Source organism: Dipodomys spectabilis, unplaced genomic scaffold (assembly GCF_019054845.1).
Source record: "Dipodomys spectabilis isolate Male_0828 unplaced genomic scaffold, ASM1905484v1 ptg000213l, whole genome shotgun sequence".
Taxonomy (NCBI): domain Eukaryota; kingdom Metazoa; phylum Chordata; class Mammalia; order Rodentia; family Heteromyidae; genus Dipodomys; species Dipodomys spectabilis.
The window spans coordinates 38288-61267 of record NW_024870890.1 but is presented as its reverse complement, the minus strand read 5'-3'; the positions used below and the strand labels follow the sequence as shown (position 1 = coordinate 61267).

Genomic DNA, 22980 nt, shown 5'->3' with positions numbered 1-22980 from the left:
ATCTCTGGTGCTCCTGGAAGAGAGGACACTTGGCTTTGTACCTCACGATGATGAATAGGAAGCCTCCAGATCTAGCTGTAAATAACTTAATGGCACTTGAATACAGAATGGGCGTTTATTTCCCCAGGTAGCAAATGAGGAGTGCACACCTGCGTCCACCCCGGCCCCTCCCGGGCCCCGGGCTGCTGTGACGCAGCTTCCTGACTGGCGGCCGGCAGCGGCCGGCGGCCCCCCGTGCCCCTCCCCTGCGCGCTCCCCTGCTCCCGGCTCCCTGTGCTTTCCCACATCCCCTCTCCTCCCATTGCAGACAATCAAGAACCAAACAACCAAGGTTATGATATAGAAATGTATATTATATATGTAATACGCTTTAATTCTATCAGCCAATGACCTTACTGATCACTACGTAAGTACATTAGGATGTGCATGTGTAGAATGAAACCGAAAGCATGTACTACAGTATATAGCTAGCTTATCCTTGAACTCGATCTGACTTCAAGGTGAACAGGCCATCGAAGCTGTTTCTACTTTGTGGTGCCTGCAGGAGCATGCGCGTGCATGTGTGTGTGTGCACACTTGTGTGGGTGTGCGTGGATGCACATGGGTGTGTGTGCAAATGTGCATGTGTTCTCATGTGACTGGATGTGGGTGGATGTGGGTGTGTGCACATGTGTGTGCTCACGTGTGTGCTCATGCATGTGCTCATGTTTGTGCACGTGTGTGCTCACATGTGTGCTCACGTGTGTGTGCTCACGTGTGTGTGCTCACGTGTGTGTGCTAATGTGTGTGTGCTCATGTGTGCTCATGTTTGCATGCTCATGTGTGTGTGCTCAATGTGTGTGTGCTCACGTGTGTGTGCTCACGTGTGTGCTCACGTGTGTGTGCTAATGTGTGTGTGCTCATGTGTGCTCATGTTTGCATGCTCAATGTGTGTGCTCATGTGTGCTCATGTGTGCGCGCTCATGTGTGCGCGCTCGTGTGTGCTCACGTGTGTGCTCATGTGTGTGCTCATGTGTGTGTTCACCTGTGTGCACATGTGTGTGCTCACGTGTGTGCGCACATGTGCTCATGTGTGCGTTCATGTGTCTGCTCATGTGTGTGCTCACGTGCGTGCACATGTGTGTGCTTATGTGTGCATGCTCGTGTGTGTGCTCACGTGTGCTCATGTGTGTGTTCACCTGTGTGCACATGTGTGTGCTCACGTGTGTGCTCACACGTGTGCTCACGTGTGTACTCACGTGTGTGTTCACGTGTGTGTGCTAATGTGTGCTCATGTGTGTGCTCACGTGTTTGCACATGTGTGTGCGCTCATGTGTGCACAAGTGTGTGTGCTCATGTGTGCGTGCTCACGTGTATGCTCGTGTGTGTGCTCATGTGTGTGTGCTCACGTGTGTGCACATGTGTGCGTGCTCATGTGTGCACAAGTGTGTGTGCTCATGTGTGTGTGCTCGTGTGTGTGCAGATGTGTGCGCGCTCATGTGTGCACAAGTGTGTGTGCTCACGTGTGTGCTCATGTGTGTGTGCTCGTGTGTGCTCACGTGTGTGCTCATGTGTGTGCTCATGTGTGCTCATATGTGTGCTCATATGTGTGCGCTCATGTGTGCAAAGTGTGTGTGCTCATGTGTGTGCTCATATATGTGCGCTCATGTGTGCACAAGTGTGTGCTCATGTGTGCATGCTCACGTGTGTGCTCATGTGTGCATGCTCACGTGTGTGCTCATGTGTGTGCTCATGTGTGTGTGCTCATGTGTGCGTGCTCACGTGTGTGCTCACGTGTGTGCTCATGTGCTCACGTGTGTGCTCGTGTGTGTGCACACATGTGTGCACACGTGTGCGTGCTCATGTGGGGGGCACACGCGTGTGAGATGGCTCGGAGTCCTGGTCCGCGCCGGCCCTGTGCCCTGCCCGTGCCCGGGGCTCTGTCTGCTTCGTGGCACGCTCATGATCCTCTCTTCTCACCTCCACTGAACTGCTCTCTGCAGCGTGGGTGTGCTCATTTCACCTTCAGATCCTATAAACCTAGAGGCTGCGCATTTAAGTTCAGAAGTTGGACAGAGAATAAAGTCAATATTGTGCCCGCCCAGCTCCCGATCGGATGCTCGCTTCTGAAGCTGTCTGCTCTTTGTATTCCAGACATCATTCGTGGCCTTGAGACAAGACAGCTAGGCAGAGCCGCACTTAAACAAAGGGCGATAAACGGCAGCGGTTGTTTTGGACAAGTTGGTGCGTTAGTTTGTTTCTCTGGATGCCAACTGTACAGTGACACATCTCAGCCAGGAGCAGGGCTGCAGGAGTCTAGACGGCTTAGATCCCGTGGTGACTGCGGTTGTAGGTGGATTACCAAGCTCTTCTCTCCTCTGTGAATCTGAGCCGTGAGCAGCCTCTGCTGTGAGCCGTGGTCACGATTTAACTGGTTGGGCAGTCTCTTTGTGGCGTGTGTGTGGAGAGGGCGCCTGGTCATTCCTCTACAAACAGTTCTGCAATGGGAAACTGCAGCCCGCTGTCACCATGTCACAGACTCGGATTCACTTTTATGCCACAGGTAGGAAGCAGTCCTGCAAGGCGTACCTGGGCTGTACGTCCATGCTCACCACGCTCGTCCATCAGAGTTGTTGGCATAACGCCCTGCCGCTGACAGCACGTGGGTGCTGCCCTCAGTAGTGAAGAGGACTCTGTGCCCCACGCATGGCTGCGGTGCGGTGCTTGGGGTGGGCTTAGCCGTCCATGCTGCCGTCCTGGGAGGGAGGGGATGCTGTCCCAGCACGGTGCAGCAGAAACGCTCCATTGCTTACATCAGTGATGAGTGTGTGTGTGCGTGCACGCGTGTGTGTGCATGCGTGTGTACGTGTGTGTGCATGTATGTGTATGCGTGTGCGCGTGCGTGTTTAGCTTCTTGATCTTGCAGAATAGTCAACTACTATGTGAGTTCATAGTACCTAATGATACAAAAAGAGCAACACATCTGCCCTTAATGAGGGTAAACTCGGGGAAATCTCTGGAAAATGACTTATAACTCACATCTCTGATTTAGCTCTCCCCGTTTTCTTTAGCTGAGCTCCTGTTCAAATCCACAGTTCCGTTCTAGCTGTAGCTGGAGTGAGGCAGAGCAGTAATGAGACACTATCCCTTCAGACCACTTGCCGACGAAGCCTGCGTGTTCACACCCGTGAGGTGTGAACAGACACGGGTGTGCTCACACCCGTGAGGCTGGAACAGACGTGGGCGTGCTCACACCCGTGAGATCTGAACAGACGTGGGCGTGCTCACACCCGTGAGGCGTGAACAGATGTGGGCGTGCTCACACCCGTGAGGCCCGAACAGACGTGGGCGTGCTCACACCCGTGAGGCGTGAACAGACGTGGGCGTGCTCACACCCGTGAGGCGTGAACAGACGTGGGTGTGCTCACACCCGTGAGGCGTGAACAGACGTGGGCGTGCTCACACCCGTGAAGTGTGAACAGACACGGGCGTGCTCACACCCGTGAGGCCGGAACAGACACGGGACACCGGGTGGAGAGATCTGCAAACCACGTGATGGGACTGCACGCAGAGCAAGTGCGTGTCAGGTTCCATGGTGGCTGCATGGTTGGATGACAGGCCCCGGGACCCACCGAATAAGCCATACGTTTTGTATGTGTGCAGGAACTTCGTAAAGCTTTATTGGAAGGCAAAACGACTCCAGGAACGTGGCATCTAAGAATTGATGCCCTGGGCCGAGTCAAGGCCGAGGCACACGTTCCTGAAGGGCAGAGCGTTTGGGCAGGACGTGGAGAGTCTGCAGGCAATCTGATGCTGTGAAAGGAAGTTCAAGGCAGTGCAGTGCATGGACCGCGGCCCGGGCGTGGAGAGACACGGCCAGGCCGAGCGTGGGCTGGGTGGCACACCTGATGCCCAGGTCCCACCCCGCAGAGCGTTAGCAATTTAGACGTGTACCAAAGAAAAGCCCACTCCCTGGTGTATCAGTGTACTGCAGAGGAGCCGGAGAGAGGCAGCCTGGTAGCGGCTTGCTGTCGCTTGAAGAGATATCTTCAGTGAACCGGCAGAGCACGGCGGGACCAGCGTTGGTCATCGCCTTCCGGTGATCCCACACCAGCGATGGGACCCAGCCGGGCTGTACTTCCTCCTGCTCCTCCTCCTGCTCCTCCTCCTGCTCCTCCTCCTGCTCCTCCTGCTCCTCCTCCTCCTGCTCCTCCTCCTCCTCCTCCTCCTCCTGCTCCTCCTCCTCCTGCTCCTCCTCCTCCTGCTCCTCCTCCTCCTGCTCCTCCTCCTCCTCCTCCTCCTCCTGCTCCTCCTCCTCCTGCTCCTCCTCCTCCTCCTCCTGCTCCTCCTCCTCCTGCTCCTCCTCCTCCTCCTCCTGCTCCTCCTCCTCCTCCTCCTCCTGCACCTCCTCCTCCTGCTCCTGCTCCTCCTCCTCCTGCTCCTCCTCCTGCTCCTCCTCCTGCTCCTCCTCCTCCTCCTGCTCCTGCTCCTCCTCCTGCTCCTCCTCCTGCTTCTCCTCCTCCTGCTTCTCCTCCTCCTTTTCCTCCTCCTACTCCTCCTCCTCCTCCTCCTCCTGCTTCTCCTTCTGCTCCTCCTCCTGCTCCTCCTCTTCTTCTTGCTCCTCCTGCTCCTCCTCTTCCTCCTCCTGCTTCTTTTCCTCCTCCTCCACTTCCTCCTCCTCCTCCTCCTCTTCTTCTTGCTCCTGCTGCTCCTCCTCCTGCTCCTCCTCTTCTTCTTGCTCCTCCTGCTCCTCCTCTTCCTCCTCCTGCTCCTCTTCCTCCTCCTCCACTTCCTCCTCCTCCTCCTCCTGCTTCTCCTCCTGCTCCTCCTCTTCTTCTTGCTCCTCCTGTTCCTCCTCCTCCTGCTCCTCCTCCTCCACCTCCTCCTCTTCTTCCGCGATGCTCCATTTCTGCCTCCACCTTCCGGCCCCCGGCCCCCTCCTAGGGCTACGAGGAACTTTTACCGATGGTTTGTGGTGGGGGCGGCCCACGGTGGTGAACACAGAATCCCACCCCAGGACCATCACCTCCAAGGCACATGAGGACGCACCTTTCTTGTTTCAAAAGTCATTCCATGTGTCATTCACAGCTGGAGACTCCCAGGGCTGGGAATGCATTCCACATGTTTCTTCTTTTGACTCCAAAAACATTTTCTCTAAAAGAAAGAAAAATCTCCGCTGCCTCAGCAGCACGCCGGCGTGGCCACGCAGGGCCGCCGTTCCCTCGGACGCTCCCGGCCCGGCCCCGCTTCGCTGGGGTCTGGCTCCGTGGCGGCAGCGCTGACTTGGGAGACTGGGTTGCAGAGCCGGTGGCCGAGGCGGGAGGGTGGCGGTCCTGATGAAATGCAGCCCGTTGCGTCTCACGGCGAGACGTCGCACTCGGTCAGAGGAACGCTGAGCTGCCGCCGCTGCCGCTGTAACGACGCATAAGCAGTGTTGACATGGAAATTTAACATGCTACTAACCTGCAGAAATGGCTGGTTAAAAAAAAATCCAGGCTCAAAAACGGGAAGATAAACAGCAGCACTACCGAGCCGCAGCATAGGGAACGCTTTGCCCCTTGGACAGGGGGCCGTGCAGCGGGGCCAGTGGCCCACTGTGGACCAGATGAACCTGCACCCGGGGAGGAGGCCGCGATGTTTTACTGAGGATCTTGGAGGAATCCAGAGCTTACAGAGCATTTTGAAGTCTGAGGATGCATCTGTCTGAAAGACATCTGTTAGATGTTCTTTTTTTTTCCCTAAGGAGAATAATATATCTGAAAGACAAATACACTGTGCTTCATCAGGAAATATTCAGACTGCTGTACTAATACAAAACTTCACCGTGCCGCCATCAGACGACGCCACCCTGTAAATACTGGGCCAAGCTGTGACCAGGCCACACTGCGACCAGCCGCAGTCCAGCGTGCCGCCCACGAGACCACGTGCCATGCCAGACCGTGCTGAGACCAGACCAGGTCTGGCACGTGTAATAGCAGGACTTCGAAAGACGTCATACTCCAGCCTTTATCGCTCATGGCTGCTATAATTAGGATAATTCCGAGAAACTCTATTTTTTCTATTTTTAAGAACTGTTTTTATACATTAAAAAATAAAACTTTGAGGGTCCTGTGTAAGGAGCTGCCCCCAGCCTGCCCAGGCTTGAACCCAGGGTGGTCTCCTTTATTTTTTCACTCAGGATGCTCTCTACCACTTGAGCCATGCCTCCAATTTTGACTTTTTGCTGGGTAATTGGAGGTACAATTCTGCCTGGGTTGGCTTTGAACAGTGATCCTTAGATCCCAAACGCACAGGTAGCTTGGATTTCAGGTGTGAGCCACTGGTAACCAGCTTTCGACAGTTTTAAAAGAGTGTGGAAACGAGGTAAACAGAAGTCAGGTGACTGTCCCCAGGTCAGCCTCAGTTAAGGGAGAGCTACCGACAAAACCAACGCCACTCCTCCGGGGTATGCTGAGAAATCTCTTTCAGCCTCAGTAACATTTACAAATGTGGCCAGTGAAAAGACCAAATAAAGGTTAAGAGCAACTTTCTATGAATCACACGTGTTTTTTGATTTTCTCTAGTAAAGAGGAATGAGTTGTTTGTACACATATAGAATCCAGTTTAGAGAACTATCAAGTTGAAAATTAATTCTGGGTTATATATAAAATAATCAGCATTATAAATGTAGCATTCTCGCTAATTAACATTTACTATAAAACATTTATATAGACCTACAAATATCGTTACATAAACTGTGGATACCATATACATCTGAAATATGTATATGTAAGATGGCTAATTATTTCTGTCTCCATCTATCATCGATCATCGGTTTACCATCTGGCTATGATGCTGTTGTAGCACTTTGTTTTGTGATAGGTGTTGGATTTCCATTTTCATTAGTAAGCTAGGTTGCCTGCAGTATCTCGCCTCTGTAAAATATGTTGGGCAAGGCTATATCTTTCAGGGGCATGTGAGCATTTATTAACTGTCCCATAAACCTTGATCAGATTACTCCAGGATGGCTGTGATGGTGTGAGGAGCAAGGCTTGGCACTTGGCTGAGGTGGTGAGCAAGAGCAGAACAACCCCACGAAGCAGGCCTGCGCGCTCACAGAGGCTGCGCGGTGTGGGGACCATTCTTCCCACATGAGAGTTCATATTAGGGCCGTTATGAAGCATAGCCACACACACATGAACAGACGGCTAGTTCAACACAGAAAAGGATGACTGCATATATATTCATTTGTGGGTGTCTTCGGTGTAGTCGTGGGATAGCATTTGAGGGACATTTTAAAGTGTTTATGTGAATGTTGTTATACACATCATGCTAAAATCCTAGCTACTCAGGAAGCGGAAAATCTGAGGATCAAGGAGGTTTGAAGCCAACCCAGGCAGGCAAACCTGAGAGACCCTGGTCTCCAATGAACCGTGAAAAAGTCAGAACTGGAGGCATGGCTCACGTAGTAGAGCACCAGCCATGAGCAAAAAAAGCCAAGAGAGAGTGTAAGGCCCTGAGGTCCAGTCCCAGTACTGATGCTCGTGCACACACACACACACACACACACACACACACACACTTCTGCATCCACTCAAAAACAGGAAGGTGTAGCCAGTGCAGCAAGGAATTGTCCAGAGGACGTGCGTTGCATCTAGTAAATGAGAGCCAGCGATGGGCCAGAAAACGTCCGGGCATGTTGTGCTGGCTGAAGACAATGGCTGTGAACGCGAAGGGCACGCTTGCTAGTAAGGTTCACTCGTCCTGAGTGCTTGAGGGGTGTGTAGTTATTGCAGAGGGCTGAGGAAATCCAGAAACCCAAGTGAGTGCTACCACACATCATTGCTGGTTTTTTTCCCCTCTCACTTTCTGAAGATTATTTTTCCTAACCATTATATATTCTGTGAAAATATTTACCTGGGTCATATACAGTCCATTTTACACAGTCTCTGAACTATTTTCCTCCCATACGTTTGACTTAGACTTAACTTCGACTCTTTTAAGAATTATAAAAGAATATCCATTTTTGACCGTCATGCTATCTCAACCTTTCTGGCTCTTTTCTGGGACTGTCACGTGCACTCCCAACATTTCTTCCCTGAACGCTCCTGATAATGTTGCTAAGTGGAGTGGAAATCTGTGAGACTTGAAAAAAGACTCTTTGGGCTTCCCAGCGCGCTCTTCTTCCAGTCTTCCTCAGATTTCCCAGCGCTCTCTTTCCAAGTCCTCCTCTGTGTCTTGCCATCATTTTTTACAAATTAAATGGAGAATCCATATGAAGCCTGCTCAGCAGCCTGACACATAGTCGATGCTGTCGGTTAACTATTCATCCTGGACAGTACGCACGATGTTCACCCTGTGCTCCTTCAGACAAATTCTTTGGAGCCCCAATTTTCTCTTCCAGTGGGCTCACGTGACTGGCCGCACCGTATTACGTTTGCAGGGCGCGTAGTGTGTCTGTGGTCTGTCTGTCTGTCCCCGGTGTGGCCCCACTCCGATTCAGGCGCAGGTAGCTCTCTGTAGGGTAGAGGTTTGCACGGCTGAGCATCCCAGCGGCGGGCAGGGCTCTGATTCATAGCTTGAATCACGGGCTGTAAGAAAAGAGGGAGCCAAGGAGATGTTGGTGCTTTGAGAGATTTTTAAGCTTCAGGAACAATTGCTTCTCATCAGCTAACATGAACACCGATCTAGAATGGCTTCCAACAGTGAGTCCCACCAGCTACAGGATTTTTGTGTCGAATGTTGTTGGTTTAAGGACAGACAAGTCGAAGGAGGAATCAGCAAGCCTGAATTGGACATATTGAGTGCAGTTCCACGCGTCCGGTGCCACCAGTGAGTGTGTGCTTATTTTAAATGTGATAAGTATTTGATAACTATAAAACTAGGATCCTCTCTGCCCCTTCCTGGGGCTGGAAGGCTGGAGTTGAGCTTGGAGCAGTCCTGTACTGTACTGCCATCTTGTGGCCGTTCATCCAAAATCCATGATGGGGCGGGGAACGCAGAGACCCGAGATTGTTAGCGTTTTTATAGCCCAGCAGGCACGGCTGGCGTGGCTGCTATTGTGCTGCCTCTTAAATACCCTTTGCTTGCAGAGCGGCCTGGATCTGTGTGTAAAGCGGCGTTTCCATCAAAAGTGTGAATCGAATGGATGACCTGAGCCTACAAAATTAGATCACACACATCAGTCCCCCGGCCCCGGCCCCCATTGCTGGTCTTTTGAGGCGTCTTGGTCTCCAGCGGGGGCGCTGGGGTTGTTTCAGGTTGCTGATGAGGCTGGTGGGTTGAGCTGGCACTGGCGGCTGTGAGGCCTGGGTGTGGACGGGTCCTAACCACAGCTCGCCGCCTCGCGTCCTGGTTCTGTCAGCTCACGCACTTCCATGTCCGCCTGCTCGCGCACCGGGGCCTGAGCCGCGGCGCTGTGGTCCAGGAGAGGAGCTGGCCGGCACGGCCGTGGCATGGGGTCTGTGAGGGGGTGTGGAGCGTGCGTGCCTCTGCTGCGGGTGGAGCGCGTGTCTGGCACACACGTGTGAGTGGCCCGCCGGGCCTTGTGCTTTGTTTTCCAGATGGGCGTGAGCGTGGTGGACGCGGCCGTGTCCGGGCTGGGCGGCTGCCCCTACGCGCCGGGGGCCTCCAGCAATGTGGCCACCGAGGACCTGCTCTACATGCTGGAGGGCCTGGGGCTGCACACGGTAAGCCCCGCGCCCCACGCACGCACGGCTCACTCGCCGCCCCTCCTCCCTCGGCCCCACGCCCCTCGGGTCTCAGGAGTCATGTGCAGATCGCTTTTGTTACTTGCGTGAATGACCTGACTTGACCTTTACCTGTGCCTCCCGCTGGGCCTGCCTCTCACCTGTACCGCGGCCGGCCGGGCCGCGCAGCTGCGCTCTGGCGTGTGTGGGGCCCTCCCGCACACGCGGAGCCCCAGGGCTCCAACGCCAGAGCTTCTCCCTCCTTTCAGAGGCTCGGAATCTGTCCAACTCTGCCCGTGGGGCTCACGGGAAGAGGACAGGCACGCGCTGTGTGACTCCACGGAAACCAACTCCTAACACCAACCTGCCTAGTGACACTGCCCCGCGCCTGCCATCCGGCTCCAGCAGGTTCTGTCCCTGACCCCAACCCCGCTGGTTCTTCCGCAGCAGCCCGAGGGGTCTTCCAGACCTCCCTGCATCTCCCCTGGAGAGCCCGGGGCTGGGCTGGCCCTTTCTCTCCCTGGGCGACCCCGCGCTGCCCCGCTAGTCTCTGATTTTGCCTCTGGACGCCCCCCCCCCCCGGGCTGTCACCGTCTTGTTGCTCATCTGCCTTCCTGTGCAGTCAGAAAGCAACGGCAGCCCATCCTCCTCAGAGCCAGCAGCATGCAGATGCTCGGCGCGTTTACCGAGACCTAACTGGCACCACACACCCGCACCGTCCTCTACAAACACAGAAAGCTACTGCTTAGCTTCTCTGGTTAGGAGGTCTGTGTGTTTGTGTGTTGCACAGTAGCTTCATCATTTGCAATTCGAGGCGGATGATGACACTGCCTAGCAATCTCCATTGAGCCAGGAGTCCAAGCTAGCTGCGAATCCATGATCCTCCAGAGGCCACAACTCCACTCTAGTCTAAAGGCCGAGGCAACTACCAAGAACTAGTGGTTCCGTTTCTAGAATGTTCTGGTTGGTTATTGCTTCCTCACATAAACGCAGGCCTCCTCCGTCTCCCGTGGATGTGGCCCCCAGGCCCACGCCGGCCACACACGTGGCTTTGGTCCTGCACAGAATTTTATCTTTCCGGTCCTTGAGCGCTGTCACCTGCGCGCTCACACGGGAAGGAGCACACGGCACACGCACACAGTTTCATTGTCAGGCAACGTGGCAAGTCACAGAGCTGCCGCAGCGCCCGAGTGCATTGCTGTACTTCGTCTGTTGGGTAGACAGGAGCGTGTGTAGGTCTGTGTTGCTGTACTTCCTCTGTTGGGTAGACAGGAGCGTGTGTAGGTCTGCGTTGCTGTACTCTCTCTCTGTAGGGTAGACAGGAGCGTGTGTAGGTCTGTGTTGTTGTACTCTCTCTCTGTCTGTTGGGTAGACAGGAGCGTGTGTAGGTCTGCGTTGCTGTACTCTCTCTCTGTTGGGTAGACAGGAGCGTGTGTAGGTCTGTGTTGCTGTACTCTCTCTCTCTGTCTGTTGGGTAGACAGGAGCGTGTGTAGGTCTGCGTTGCTGTACTCTCTCTCTGTTGGGTAGACAGGAGCATGTGTAGGTCTGCGTTGCTGTACTCTCTCTCTCTGTTGGGTAGACAGGAGCGTGTGTAGGTCTGCGTTGCTGTACTCTCTCTCTGTCTGTTGGGTAGACAGGAGCGTGTGTAGGTCTGCGTTGCTGTACTCTCTCTCTCTGTCTGTTGGGTAGACAGGAGCGTGTGTAGGTCTGCGTTGCTGTACTCTCTCTCTCTGTTGGGTAGACAGGAGCGTGTGTAGGTCTGTGTTGCTATACTTCCTCTGTTGGGTAGACAGGAGCGTGTGTAGGTCTGTGTTGCTGTACTTACTCTGTTGGGTAGACAGGAGCGTGTGTAGGTCTGTGTTGCTATACTCTCTCTCTGTCTGTTGGGTAGACAGGAGCGTGTGTAGGTCTGCGTTGCTGTACTCTCTCTCTGTTGGGTAGACAGGAGCGTGTGTAGGTCTGTGTTGTTGTACTCTCTCTCTGTCTGTTGGGTAGACAGGAGCGTGTGTAGGTCTGCGTTGCTGTACCCTCTCTCTGTTGGGTAGACAGGAGCGTGTGTAGGTCTGTGTTGCTGTACTCTCTCTCTCTGTCTGTTGGGTAGACAGGAGCGTGTGTAGGTCTGCGTTGCTGTACTCTCTCTCTGTTGGGTAGACAGGAGCGTGTGTAGGTCTGCGTTGCTGTACTCTCTCTCTCTGTTGGGTAGACAGGAGCGTGTGTAGGTCTGCGTTGCTGTACTCTCTCTCTGTCTGTTGGGTAGACAGGAGCGTGTGTAGGTCTGCGTTGCTGTACTCTCTCTCTCTGTCTGTTGGGTAGACAGGAGCGTGTGTAGGTCTGCGTTGCTGTACTCTCTCTCTCTGTTGGGTAGACAGGAGCGTGTGTAGGTCTGTGTTGCTGTACTTCCTCTGTTGGGTAGACAGGAGCGTGTGTAGGTCTGTGTTGCTGTACTTCCTCTGTTGGGTAGACAGGAGTGTGTGTAGGTCTGTGTTGCTGTACTTCCTCTGTTGGGTAGACAGGAGCGTGTGTAGGTCTGTGTTGCTATACTCTCTCTCTGTCTGTTGGGTAGACAGGAGCGTGTGTAGGTCTGCGTTGCTGTACTCTCTCTCTGTTGGGTAGACAGGAGCGTGTGTAGGTCTGTGTTGCTGTACTCTCTCTCTCTGTCTGTTGGGTAGACAAGAGCGTGTGTAGGTCTGCGTTGCTGTACTCTCTCTCTGTTGGGTAGACAGGAGCGTGTGTAGGTCTGCGTTGCTGTACTGTCTCTCTCTGTTGGGTAGACAGGAGCGTGTGTAGGTCTGCGTTGCTGTACTCTCTCTCTCTGTCTGTTGGGTAGACAGGAGCGTGTGTAGGTCTGCGTTGCTGTACTCTCTCTCTCTGTTGGGTAGACAGGAGCGTGTGTAGGTCTGCGTTGCTGTACTCTCTCTCTCTGTTGGGTAGACAGGAGCGTGTGTAGGTCTGCGTTGCTGTACTCTCTCTCTCTGTTGGGTAGACAGGAGCGTGTGTAGGTCTGTGTTGCTGTACTTCCTCTGTTGGGTAGACAGGAGCATGTGTAGGTCTGTGTTGCTGTACTTCCTCTGTTGGGTAGACAGGAGCGTGTGTAGGTCTGCGTTGCTGTACTTCCTCTGTTGGGTAGACAGGAGCATGTGTAGGTCTGCGTTGCTGTACTCTCTCTCTCTGTCTGTTGGGTAGACAGGAGCGTGTGTAGGTCTGTGTTGCTGTACTCTCTCTGTTTGTTGGGTAGACAGGAGCGTGTGTAGGTCTGCGTTGCTCTACTATCTCTCTCGGTTGGGTAGAATGGAGCGTGTGTAGGTCTGTGTTGCTGTACTCTCTCTGTCTGTTGGGTAGACAGGAGCGTGTGTAGGTCTGCGTTGCTGTACTCTCTCTGTCTGTTGGGTAGACAGGAGCGTGTGCAGGTCTGTGTTGCTGTACTCTCTGTCTGTTGGGTAGACAGGAGCGTGTGTAGGTCTGCGTTGCTGTACTTCCTCTGTTGGGTAGACAGGAGCATGTGTAGGTCTGCGTTGCTGTACTCTCTCTCTCTGTCTGTTGGGTAGACAGGAGCGTGTGTAGGTCTGTGTTGCTGTACTCTCTCTGTCTGTTGGGTAGACAGGAGCGTGTGTAGGTCTGCGTTGCTGTACTCTCTCTCTGTTGGGTAGACAGGAGTGTGTGTAGGTCTGTGTTGCTGTACTCTCTCTGTCTGTTGGGTAGACAGGAGCGTGTGTAGGTCTGTGTTGCTGTACTCTCTCTGTCTGTTGGGTAGACAGGAGCGTGTGTAGGTCTGTGTTGCTGTACTCTCTCTCTGTCTGTTGGGTAGACAGGAGCGTGTGTAGGTCTGTGTTACTGTACTCTCTCTGTCTGTTGGGTAGACAGGAGCGTGTGTAGGTCTGTGTTGCTGTACTCTCTCTGTCTGTTGGGTAGACAGGAGCGTGTGTAGGTCTGCGTTGCTGTACTCTCTCTCTGTTGGGTAGAAAGGAGCGTGTGTAGGTCTGTGTTGCTGTACTCTCTCTCTGTCTGTTGGGTAGACAGGAGCGTGTGTAGGTGTGTGTTGCTGTACTCTCTCTCTGTCTGTTGGGTAGACAGGAGCGTGTGTAGGTCTGCGTTGCTGTACTTCCTCTGTTGGGTAGACAGGAGCGTGTGTAGGTCTGTGTTGCTGTACTCTCTCTCTCTGTCTGTTGGGTAGACAGGAGCGTGTGTAGGTCTGTGTTGCTGTACTCTCTCTCTGTCTGTTGGGTAGACAGGAGCATGTGTAGGTCTGTGTTGCTGTACTCTCTCTGTCTGTTGGGTAGACAGGAGCGTGTGTAGGTCTGTGTTGCTGTACTCTCTGTCTGTTGGGTAGACAGGAGCGTGTGTAGGTCTGTGTTGCTGTACTCTCTCTGTCTGTTGGGTAGACAGGAGCGTGTGTAGGTCTGTGTTGCTGTACTCTCTCTGTCTGTTGGGTAGACAGGAGCGTGTGTAGGTCTGCGTTGCTGTACTCTCTCTCTGTTGGGTAGACAGGAGCGTGTGTAGGTCTGTGTTGCTGTACTCTCTGTCTGTTGGGTAGACAGGAGTGTGTGTAGGTCTGTGTTACTGTACTCTCTGTCTGTTGGGTAGACAGGAGCGTGTGTAGGTCTGCGTTGCTGTACTCTCTCTGTCTGTTGGGTAGACAGGAGCGTGTGTAGGTCTGCATTGCTGTACTCTCTCTCTCTCTCTGTTGGGTAGACAGGAGCGTGTGTAGGTCTGTGTTGCTGTAATCTCTCTCTCTGTTGGGTAGACAGGAGTGTGTGTAGGTCTGCGTTGCTGTACTCTCTCTCTCTCTCTGTTGGATAGACAGGAGCGTGTGTAGGTCTGCGTTGCTGTACTCTCTCTCTCTGTCTGTTGGGTAGACAGGAGCGTGTGTAGGTGTGTGTTGCTGTACTCTCTCTCTGTCTGTTGGGTAGACAGGAGCGTGCGTAGGTCTGCGTTGCTGTACTTCCTCTGTTGGGTAGACAGGAGCGTGTGTAGGTCTGCGTTGCTGTACTCTCTGTCTGTTGGGTAGACAGGAGCGTGTGTAGGTCTGCGTTGCTGTACTCTCTCTGTCTGTTGGGTAGACAGGAGCGTGTGTAGGTCTGCTTTGCTGTACTCTCTCTCTCTCTCTGTTGGGTAGACAGGAGCGTGTGCAGGTCTGTGTTGCTGTACTCTCTCTCTGGTGGGTAGACAGGAGCGTGTGTAGGTCTGTGTTGCTGTACTCTCTCTCTCTGTTGGGTAGACAGGAGCGTGTGTAGGTCTGCGTTGCTGTACTCTCTGTCTGTTGGGTAGACAGGAGCGTGTGTAGGTCTGTGTTGCTGTACTCTCTCTCTCTCTCTGTTGGGTAGACAGGAGCGTGTGTAGGTCTGCGTTGCTGTACTCTCTCTCTCTGTCTGTTGGGTAGACAGGAGCGTGTGTAGGTCTGTGTTGCTGTACTCTCTCTCTCTGTCTGTTGGATAGACAGGAGCGTGTGTAGGTTTGCGTTGCTGTACTCTCTCTGTCTGTTGGGTAGACAGGAGCATGTGTAGGTCTGCGTTGCTGTACTCTCTCTCTCTGTCTGTTGGGAAGACAGGAGCGTGTGTAGGTCTGCGTTGCTGTACTATCTCTGTCTGTTGGGTAGACAGGAGCATGTGTAGGTCTGCGTTGCTGTACTCTCTCTGTCTGTTGGGTAGACAGGAGTGTGTGTAGGTCTGTGTTGCTGTACTCTCTCTCTGTATGTTGGGTAGACAGGAGCGTGTGTAGGTCTGTGTTGCTGTACTCTCTGTCTGTTGGATAGACAGGAGCGTGTGTAGGTCTGCGTTGCTGTACTCTCTGTCTGTTGGGTAGACAGGAGCGTGTGTAGGTCTGTGTTGCTGTACTCTCTCTGTCTGTTGGGTAGACAGGAGCGTGTGTAGGTCTGCGTTGCTGTACTCTCTCTCTGTCTGTTGGGTAGACAGGAGCGTGTGTAGGTCTGTGTTGCTGTACTCTCTCTCTGTCTGTTGGGTAGACAGGAGCGTGTGTAGGTCTGCGTTGCTGTACTCTCTCTGTCTTTTGGGTAGACAGGAGCGTGTGTAGGTCTGCGTTGCTGTACTCTCTCTGTCTGTTGGGTAGACAGGAGCGTGTGTAGGTCTGCGTTGCTGTACTCTCTCTCTCTGTCTGTTGGGTTGACAGGAGTGTTTGTAGGTCTGTGTTTCTGTACTCTCTCTGTCTGTTGGGTAGACAGGAGCGTGTGTAGGTCTGTGTTGCTGTACTCTCTCTCTGTTGAGTAGACAGGAGCGTGTGTAGGTCTGCGTTGCTGTACTCTCTCTCTCTGTCTGTTGGCTAGACAGGAGCGTGTGTAGGTCTGTGTTGCTGTACTCTCTCTGTCTGTTGGATAGACAGGAGCGTGTGTAGGTCTGTGTTGCTGTACTCTCTCTGTCTGTTGGGTAGACAGGAGCGTGTGTAGGTCTGTCTTGATGTACTCTCTCTCTCTCTGTTGGGTAGACAGGAGCGTGTGTAGGTCTGTGTTGTTGTACTCTCTCTCTGTCTGTTGGGTAGACAGGAGCATGTGTAGGTCTGTGTTGCTGTACTCTCTCTCTGTCTGTTGGGTAGACAGGAGTGTGTGTAGGTCTGTGTTTCTGTACTCTCTCTGTCTGTTGGGTAGACAGGAGCGTGTGTAGGTCTGCGTTGCTGTACTCTCTCTCTGTTGGATAGACAGGAGCGTGTGTAGGTCTGCGTTGCTGTACTCTGTCTGTTGGGTAGACAGGAGCGTGTATAGGTCTGTGTTGCTGTACTCTCTCTCTGTTGGGTAGACAGGAGCGTGTGTAGGTCTGCGTTGCTGTACTTCCTCTGTTGGGTAGACAGGAGCGTGTGTAGGTCTGCGTTGCTGTACTCTCTCTCTCTGTTGGGTAGACAGGAGCGTGTGTAGGTCTGTGTTGCTGTACTCTCTCTCTCTGTCTGTTGGGTAGACAGGAGCGTGTGTAGGTCTGCGTTGCTGTACTCTCTATCTGTTGGGTAGACAGGAGCGTGTGTAGGTCTGCATTGCTGTAATCTCTCTCTCTGTTGGGTAGACAGGAGCGTGTGTAGGTCTGCGTTGCTGTACTCTCTCTCTCTGTCTGTTGGGTAGACAGGAGCGTGTGTAGGTCTGTGTTGCTGTACTCTCTCTGTCTGTTGGGTAGACAGGAGCGTGTGTAGGTCTGCGTTGCTGTACTCTCTCTGTCTGTTGGGTAGACAGGAGCGTGTGTAGGTCTGCGTTGCTGTACTCTCTGTCCGTTGGGTAGACAGGAGCGTGTGTAGGTCTGTGTTGTTGTACTCTCTGTCTGTTGGGTAGACAGGAGGGTGTGTAGGTCTGTGTTGCTGTACTCTCTCTCTCTGTCTGTTGGGTTGACAGGAGCGTGTGTAGGTCTGTGTTGTTGTACTCTCTGTCTGTTGGATAGACAGGAGCGTGTGTAGGTCTGTGTTGCTGTACTCTCTCTGTCTGTTGGATAGACAGGAGCGTGTGTAGGTCTGCGTTGCTGTACTCTCTCTCTGTTGGATAGACAGGAGCGTGTGTAGGTCTGCGTTGCTGTACTCTCTCTGTCTGTTGGGTAGACAGGAGCGTGTGCAGGTCTGTGTTGCTGTACTCTCTCTCTGTTGGGTAGACAGGAGCGTGTGTAGGTCTGTATTGCTGTAATCTCTCTCTTTGTTGGGTAGACAGGAGTGTGTGTAGGTCTGCGTTGCTGTACTCTCTCTCTCTGTTGGGTAGACAGGAGCGTGTGTAGGTCTGTGTTGCTGTACTCTCTCTCTGTCTGTTGGGTAGACAGGAGCGTGTGTAGGTCTGCGTTGCTGTACTCTCTCTGTCTTTTGGGTAGACAGGAGCGTGTGTAGGTCTGCTTTGCTGTACTCTCTCTGTCTGTTGGGTAGACAGGAGCGTGTGTAGGTCTGTGTTGCTGTACTCTCTCTCTGTTGAGTAGACAGGAGCGTGTGTAGGTCTGCGTTGCTGTACTCTCTCTCTCTGTCTGTTGGCTAGACAGGAGCGTGTGTAGGTCTGTGTTGCTGTACTCTCTCTGTCTGTTGGATAGACAGGAGCGTGTGTAGGTCTGTGTTGCTGTACTCTCTCTGTCTGTTGGGTAGACAGGAGCGTGTGTAGGTCTGTGTTGCTGTACTCTCTCTCTCTCTGTTGGGTAGACAGGAGCGTGTGTAGGTCTGTGCTGTTGTACTCTCTCTCTGTCTGTTGGGTAGACAGGAACATGTGTAGGTCTGTGTTGCTGTACTCTCTCTCTGTCTGTTGGGTAGACAGGAGTGTGTGTAGGTCTGTGTTTCTGTACTCTCTCTGTCTGTTGGGTAGACAGGAGCGTGTGTAGGTCTGCGTTGCTGTACTCTCTCTCTGTTGGATAGACAGGAGCGTGTGTAGGTCTGCGTTGCTGTACTCTGTCTGTTGGGTAGACAGGAGCGTGTGTAGGTCTGTGTTGCTGTACTCTCTCTCTGTTGGGTAGACAGGAGCGTGTGTAGGTCTGCGTTGCTGTACTTCCTCTGTTGGGTAGACAGGAGCGTGTGTAGGTCTGCGTTGCTGTACTCTCTCTCTCTGTTGGGTAGACAGGAGCGTGTGTAGGTCTGTGTTGCTGTACTCTCTCTCTCTGTCTGTTGGGTAGACAGGAGCGTGTGTAGGTCTGCGTTGCTGTACTCTCTATCTGTTGGGTAGACAGGAGCGTGTGTAGGTCTGCATTGCTGTAATCTCTCTCTCTGTTGGGTAGACAGGAGCGTGTGTAGGTCTGCGTAGCTGTACTCTCTATCTCTGTCTGTTGCGTAGACAGGAGCGTGTGTAGGTCTGTGTTGCTGTACTCTCTCTGTCTGTTGGGTAGACAGGAGCGTGTGTAGGTCTGCGTTGCTGTACTCTCTCTGTCTGTTGGGTAGAAAGGAGCGTGTGTAGGTCTGCGTTGCTGTACTCTCTGTCTGTTGGGTAGACAGGAGCGTGTGTAGGTCTGTGTTGTTGTACTCTCTGTCTGTTGGGTAGACAGGAGGGTGTGTAGGTCTGTGTTGCTGTACTCTCTCTCTCTGTCTGTTGGGTAGACAGGAGCGTGTGTAGGTCTGTGTTGTTGTACTCTCTGTCTGTTGGATAGACAGGAGCGTGTGTAGGTCTGTGTTGCTGTACTCTCTGTCTGTTGGATAGACAGGAGCGTGTGTAGGTCTGTGTTGCTGTACTCTCTCTCTGTTGGATAGACAGGAGCGTGTGTAGGTCTGCGTTGCTGTACTCTCTCTGTCTGTTGGGTAGACAGGAGCGTGTGTAGGTCTGTGTTGCTGTACTCTCTCTCTGTTGGGTAGACAGGAGCGTGTGTAGGTCTGTATTGCTGTAATCTCTCTCTTTGTTGGGTAGACAGGAGTGTGTGTAGGTCTGCGTTGCTGTACTCTCTCTCTCTGTTGGGTAGACAGGAGCGTGTGTAGGTCTGTGTTGCTGTACTCTCTCTCTGTCTGTTGGGTAGACAGGAGCGTGTGTAGGTCTGCGTTGCTGTACTCTCTCTGTCTTTTGGGTAGACAGGATCGTGTGTAGGTCTGCGTTGCTGTACTCTCTCTGTCTGTTGGGTAGACAGGAGCGTGTGTAGGTCTGTGTTGCTGTACTCTCTCTCTGTTGAGTAGACAGGAGCGTGTGTAGGTCTGCGTTGCTGTACTCTCTCTCTCTGTCTGTTGGCTAGACAGGAGCATGTGTAGGTCTGTGTTGCTGTACTCTCTCTGTCTGTTGGATAGACAGGAGCGTGTGTAGGTCTGTGTTGCTGTACTCTCTCTGTCTGTTGGGTAGACAGGAGCGTGTGTAGGTCTGTCTTGATGTACTCTCTCTCTCTCTGTTGGGTAGACAGGAGCGTGTGTAGGTCTGTGTTGTTGTACTCTCTCTCTGTCTGTTGGGTAGACAGGAGCATGTGTAGGTCTGTGTTGCTGTACTCTCTCTCTGTCTGTTGGGTAGACAGGAGTGTGTGTAGGTCTGTGTTTCTGTACTCTCTCTGTCTGTTGGGTAGACAGGAGCGTGTGTAGGTCTGCGTTGCTGTACTCTCTCTCTGTTGGATAGACAGGAGCGTGTGTAGGTCTGCGTTGCTGTACTCTGTCTGTTGGGTAGACAGGAGCGTGTGTAGGTCTGTGTTGCTGTACTCTCTCTCTGTTGGGTAGACAGGAGCGTGTGTAGGTCTGCGTTGCTGTACTTCCTCTGTTGGGTAGACAGGAGCGTGTGTAGGTCTGCGTTGCTGTACTCTCTCTCTCTGTTGGGTAGACAGGAGCGTGTGTAGGTCTGTGTTGCTGTACTCTCTCTCTCTGTCTGTTGGGTAGACAGGAGCGTGTGTAGGTCTGCGTTGCTGTACTCTCTATCTGTTGGGTAGACAGGAGCGTGTGTAGGTCTGCATTGCTGTAATCTCTCTCTCTGTTGGGTAGACAGGAGCGTGTGTAGGTCTGCGTTGCTGTACTCTCTCTCTCTGTCTGTTGGGTAGACAGGAGCGTGTGTAGGTCTGTGTTGCTGTACTCTCTCTGTCTGTTGGGTAGACAGGAGCGTGTGTAGGTCTGCGTTGCTGTACTCTCTCTGTCTGTTGGGTAGACAGGAGCGTGTGTAGGTCTGCGTTGCTGTACTCTCTGTCTGTTGGGTAGACAGGAGCGTGTGTAGGTCTGTGTTGTTGTACTCTCTGTCTGTTGGGTAGACAGGAGGGTGTGTAGGTCTGTGTTGCTGTACTCTCTCTCTCTGTCTGTTGGGTTGACAGGAGCGTGTGTAGGTCTGTGTTGTTGTACTCTCTGTCTGTTGGATAGACAGGAGCGTGTGTAGGTCTGCGTTGCTGTACTCTCTCTGTCTGTTGGGTAGACAGGAGCGTGTGTAGGTCTGTGTTGCTGTACTCTCTCTCTGTTGGGTAGACAGGAGCGTGTGTAGGTCTGTATTGCTGTAATCTCTCTCTTTGTTGGGTAGACAGGAGTGTGTGTAGGTCTGCGTTGCTGTACTCTCTCTCTCTGTCTGTTGGGTAGACAGGAGCGTGTGTAGGTCTGCGTTGCTGTACTCTCTCTGTCTGTTGGGTAGACAGGAGCGTGTGTAGGTCTGTATTGCTGTACTCTCTCTGTCTGTTGGGTAGACAGGAGCGTGTGTAGGTCTGCGTTGCTGTACTCTCTCTCTCTGTCTGTTGGGTAGACAGGAGCGTGTGTAGGTCTGCGTTGCTGTACTCTCTCTCTGTTGGGTAGACAGGAGCGTGTGTAGGTCTGCGTTGCTGTACTCTCTCTCTGTTGGGTAGACAGGAGCGTGTGTAGGTCTGCGTTGCTGTACTCTCTCTCTCTGTTGGATAGACAGGAGTGTGTGTAGGTCTGTGTTGCTGTACTCTCTCTCTGTTGGGTAGACAGGAGTGTGTGTAGGTCTGTGTTGCTGTACTCTCTCTCTCTGTTGGGTAGACAGGAGCGTGTGTAGGTCTGCGTTGCTGTACTCTCTCTCTCTGTTGGATAGACAGGAGTGTGTGTAGGTCTGTGTTGCTGTACTCTCTCTCTGTTGGGTAGACAGGAGTGTGTGTAGGTCTGTGTTGCTGTACTCTCTCACTCTGTTGGGTAGACAGGAGCGTGTGTAGGTCTGCGTTGCTGTACTCTCTCTCTCTGTTGGATAGACAGGAGTGTGTGTAGGTCTGTGTTGCTGTACTCTCTCTCTCTGTTGGGTAGACAGGAGTGTGTGTAGGTCTGTGTTGCTGTACTCTCTCTCTCTGTTGGGTAGACAGGAGCGTGTGTAGGTCTGCGTTGCTGTACTCTCTCTGTCTGTTGGGTAGACAGGAGCGTGTGTAGGTCTGCGTTGCTCTATTCTCTCTGTCTGTTGGGTAGACAGGAGCGTGTGTAGGTCTGCGTTGCTGTACTCTCTCTCTGTTGGGTAGACAGGAGCGTGTGTAGGTCTGCGTTGCTGTACTCTCTCTGTCTGTTGGGTAGCGGGAGCGTGTGCAGGTCTGATGTCAGCATCTTGAGGAGCTCCCATGCTGACTTCCATAGTGTGTGCAGTCCTTTACGGTCCCAGCTGTGGCTTTGAATTCGTTCTCCGTGTGGCCATCTGCGGCCGTCTCAGTGTGCTAGCACGAGTCCAGCAGTGGCCGCATATATCTCCTCCAAAACCAGAGAGAAACATGGAGGATGGCATTTCCAGCCATAGTTCTGATCTCCTTCTAGGATTCCTGCTGTTCTGGGCGCAGCGCCTGCTCCCGCTCCCTCCCGAGGGCTCCCACACTCCACCCGCGCCTGGGTCAGCGCCGCCGCGCCCGCCCTGCCCCAGCTCCTCCTGGCTGGCTGTCCCCCCTCCATCTCCATAGTCACCAGGATGCACCTGTGTCCACGCCGCTAACCAGGGAGCACAGCCTCCCGTTTCCATCCATTACCTACACACATGCACATGCACACGCATGCGCGGGATCCAGACCTCCGTCCTCACACACCCATGTGAACGATTTCCATCACAGCGCCTCCTGAGATGCCGCTTTACTGAGTAGTGTTTGATCACTCCAAAATGTGATCTGCTGGAAAGCAAACAGCGCTCTGAGACGAAATAAAGATGTCTGCATTTTTGGAAACAGCGAATACTGACGTATCTATGATAGGAAACAAGGCTGGACTTCTGGGGTGATGGAGGCTGTTGACCTTTGAGTCCCGGTCGTGTCTGGTGCTGAAGGAGGACCCTGGGGTGGCCGGGGGGGGGGGGGTGGGGTGGATGCGGCCCAGCCCCGGCCAGTGCACAGGCTGTGCGTGGCGGTCACAGGAGCCAGGCTGGGACTCCACCTGGCAGGGGTGACAAACAGTGGACTTTAAAATGGCTGGTTTCTGGTCAAATTTTAAAGCTCTGTTTTCTCTGTGTGTGTCTGTGTGTCTGTGTGTCTCCTCTCTCTCTCTCCCTGTCTAAATCCCCTCCCCCCCCCCGTTCCCTTCCCCCCAGGGCGTGGATCTGCACAAGGTGATGCGAGCTGGGGACTTCATCTGTAAAGCTCTGAACAAAACCACAAACTCCAAAGTGGCGCGCGCCGCCTTCCAGCCCTGACCCGAGCGGATCTGTGAGACCCTGCAGAGCGCATGCAGGCGGGATGGGGAGGGAAGGGGTCTCATGGAGGATGCACCAAGGCAGCCGTGAGCGTCGGCGGAAAGCGGGCCAGCCTCAGCCTAACTGCAAGCTGTGAGCAAAGAATAAAACGTGTAGAAATAAGTTCTTAATTTAGAATGTGTGAGCATTGAATTCAGATCTCCCTACGTACGGCCTGCGGTGCTCGTACTTAACCCAGCTGCTCAGCACGGCGCGGCGTCAGTGGTGTGTGAGTGTGGCCTGGTGTGCGTCAGTGGTGTGTGAGTGTGGCCTGGCGTGCGTCAGTGGTGTGTGAGTGTGACCTGGCGTGTCAGTGGTGTGTGAGTGTGGCCTGGCGTGTCAGTGGTGTGTGAGTGTGGCCTGGCGTGCGT

The 22980-nt window shown here is 53.4% G+C and overlaps 1 protein-coding gene across 1 annotated transcript in view; it reads left to right on the top strand.

Moving 5' to 3' along the window:
• Hmgcll1 (3-hydroxymethyl-3-methylglutaryl-CoA lyase like 1) overlaps window positions 1-22693 on the top strand; it is a 50977-nt gene extending 28284 nt beyond the window's left edge. The window contains exons 8-9 of the mRNA XM_042696956.1: window positions 9522-9647; window positions 22469-22693. Coding sequence (XP_042552890.1) covers window positions 9522-9647; window positions 22469-22570 — 228 coding nt within the window. The 3' untranslated portion in view covers window positions 22571-22693. The remainder of the gene's footprint in view (window positions 1-9521; window positions 9648-22468) is intronic.
• The last annotated feature ends 287 nt before the right edge of the window (window positions 22694-22980 follow it).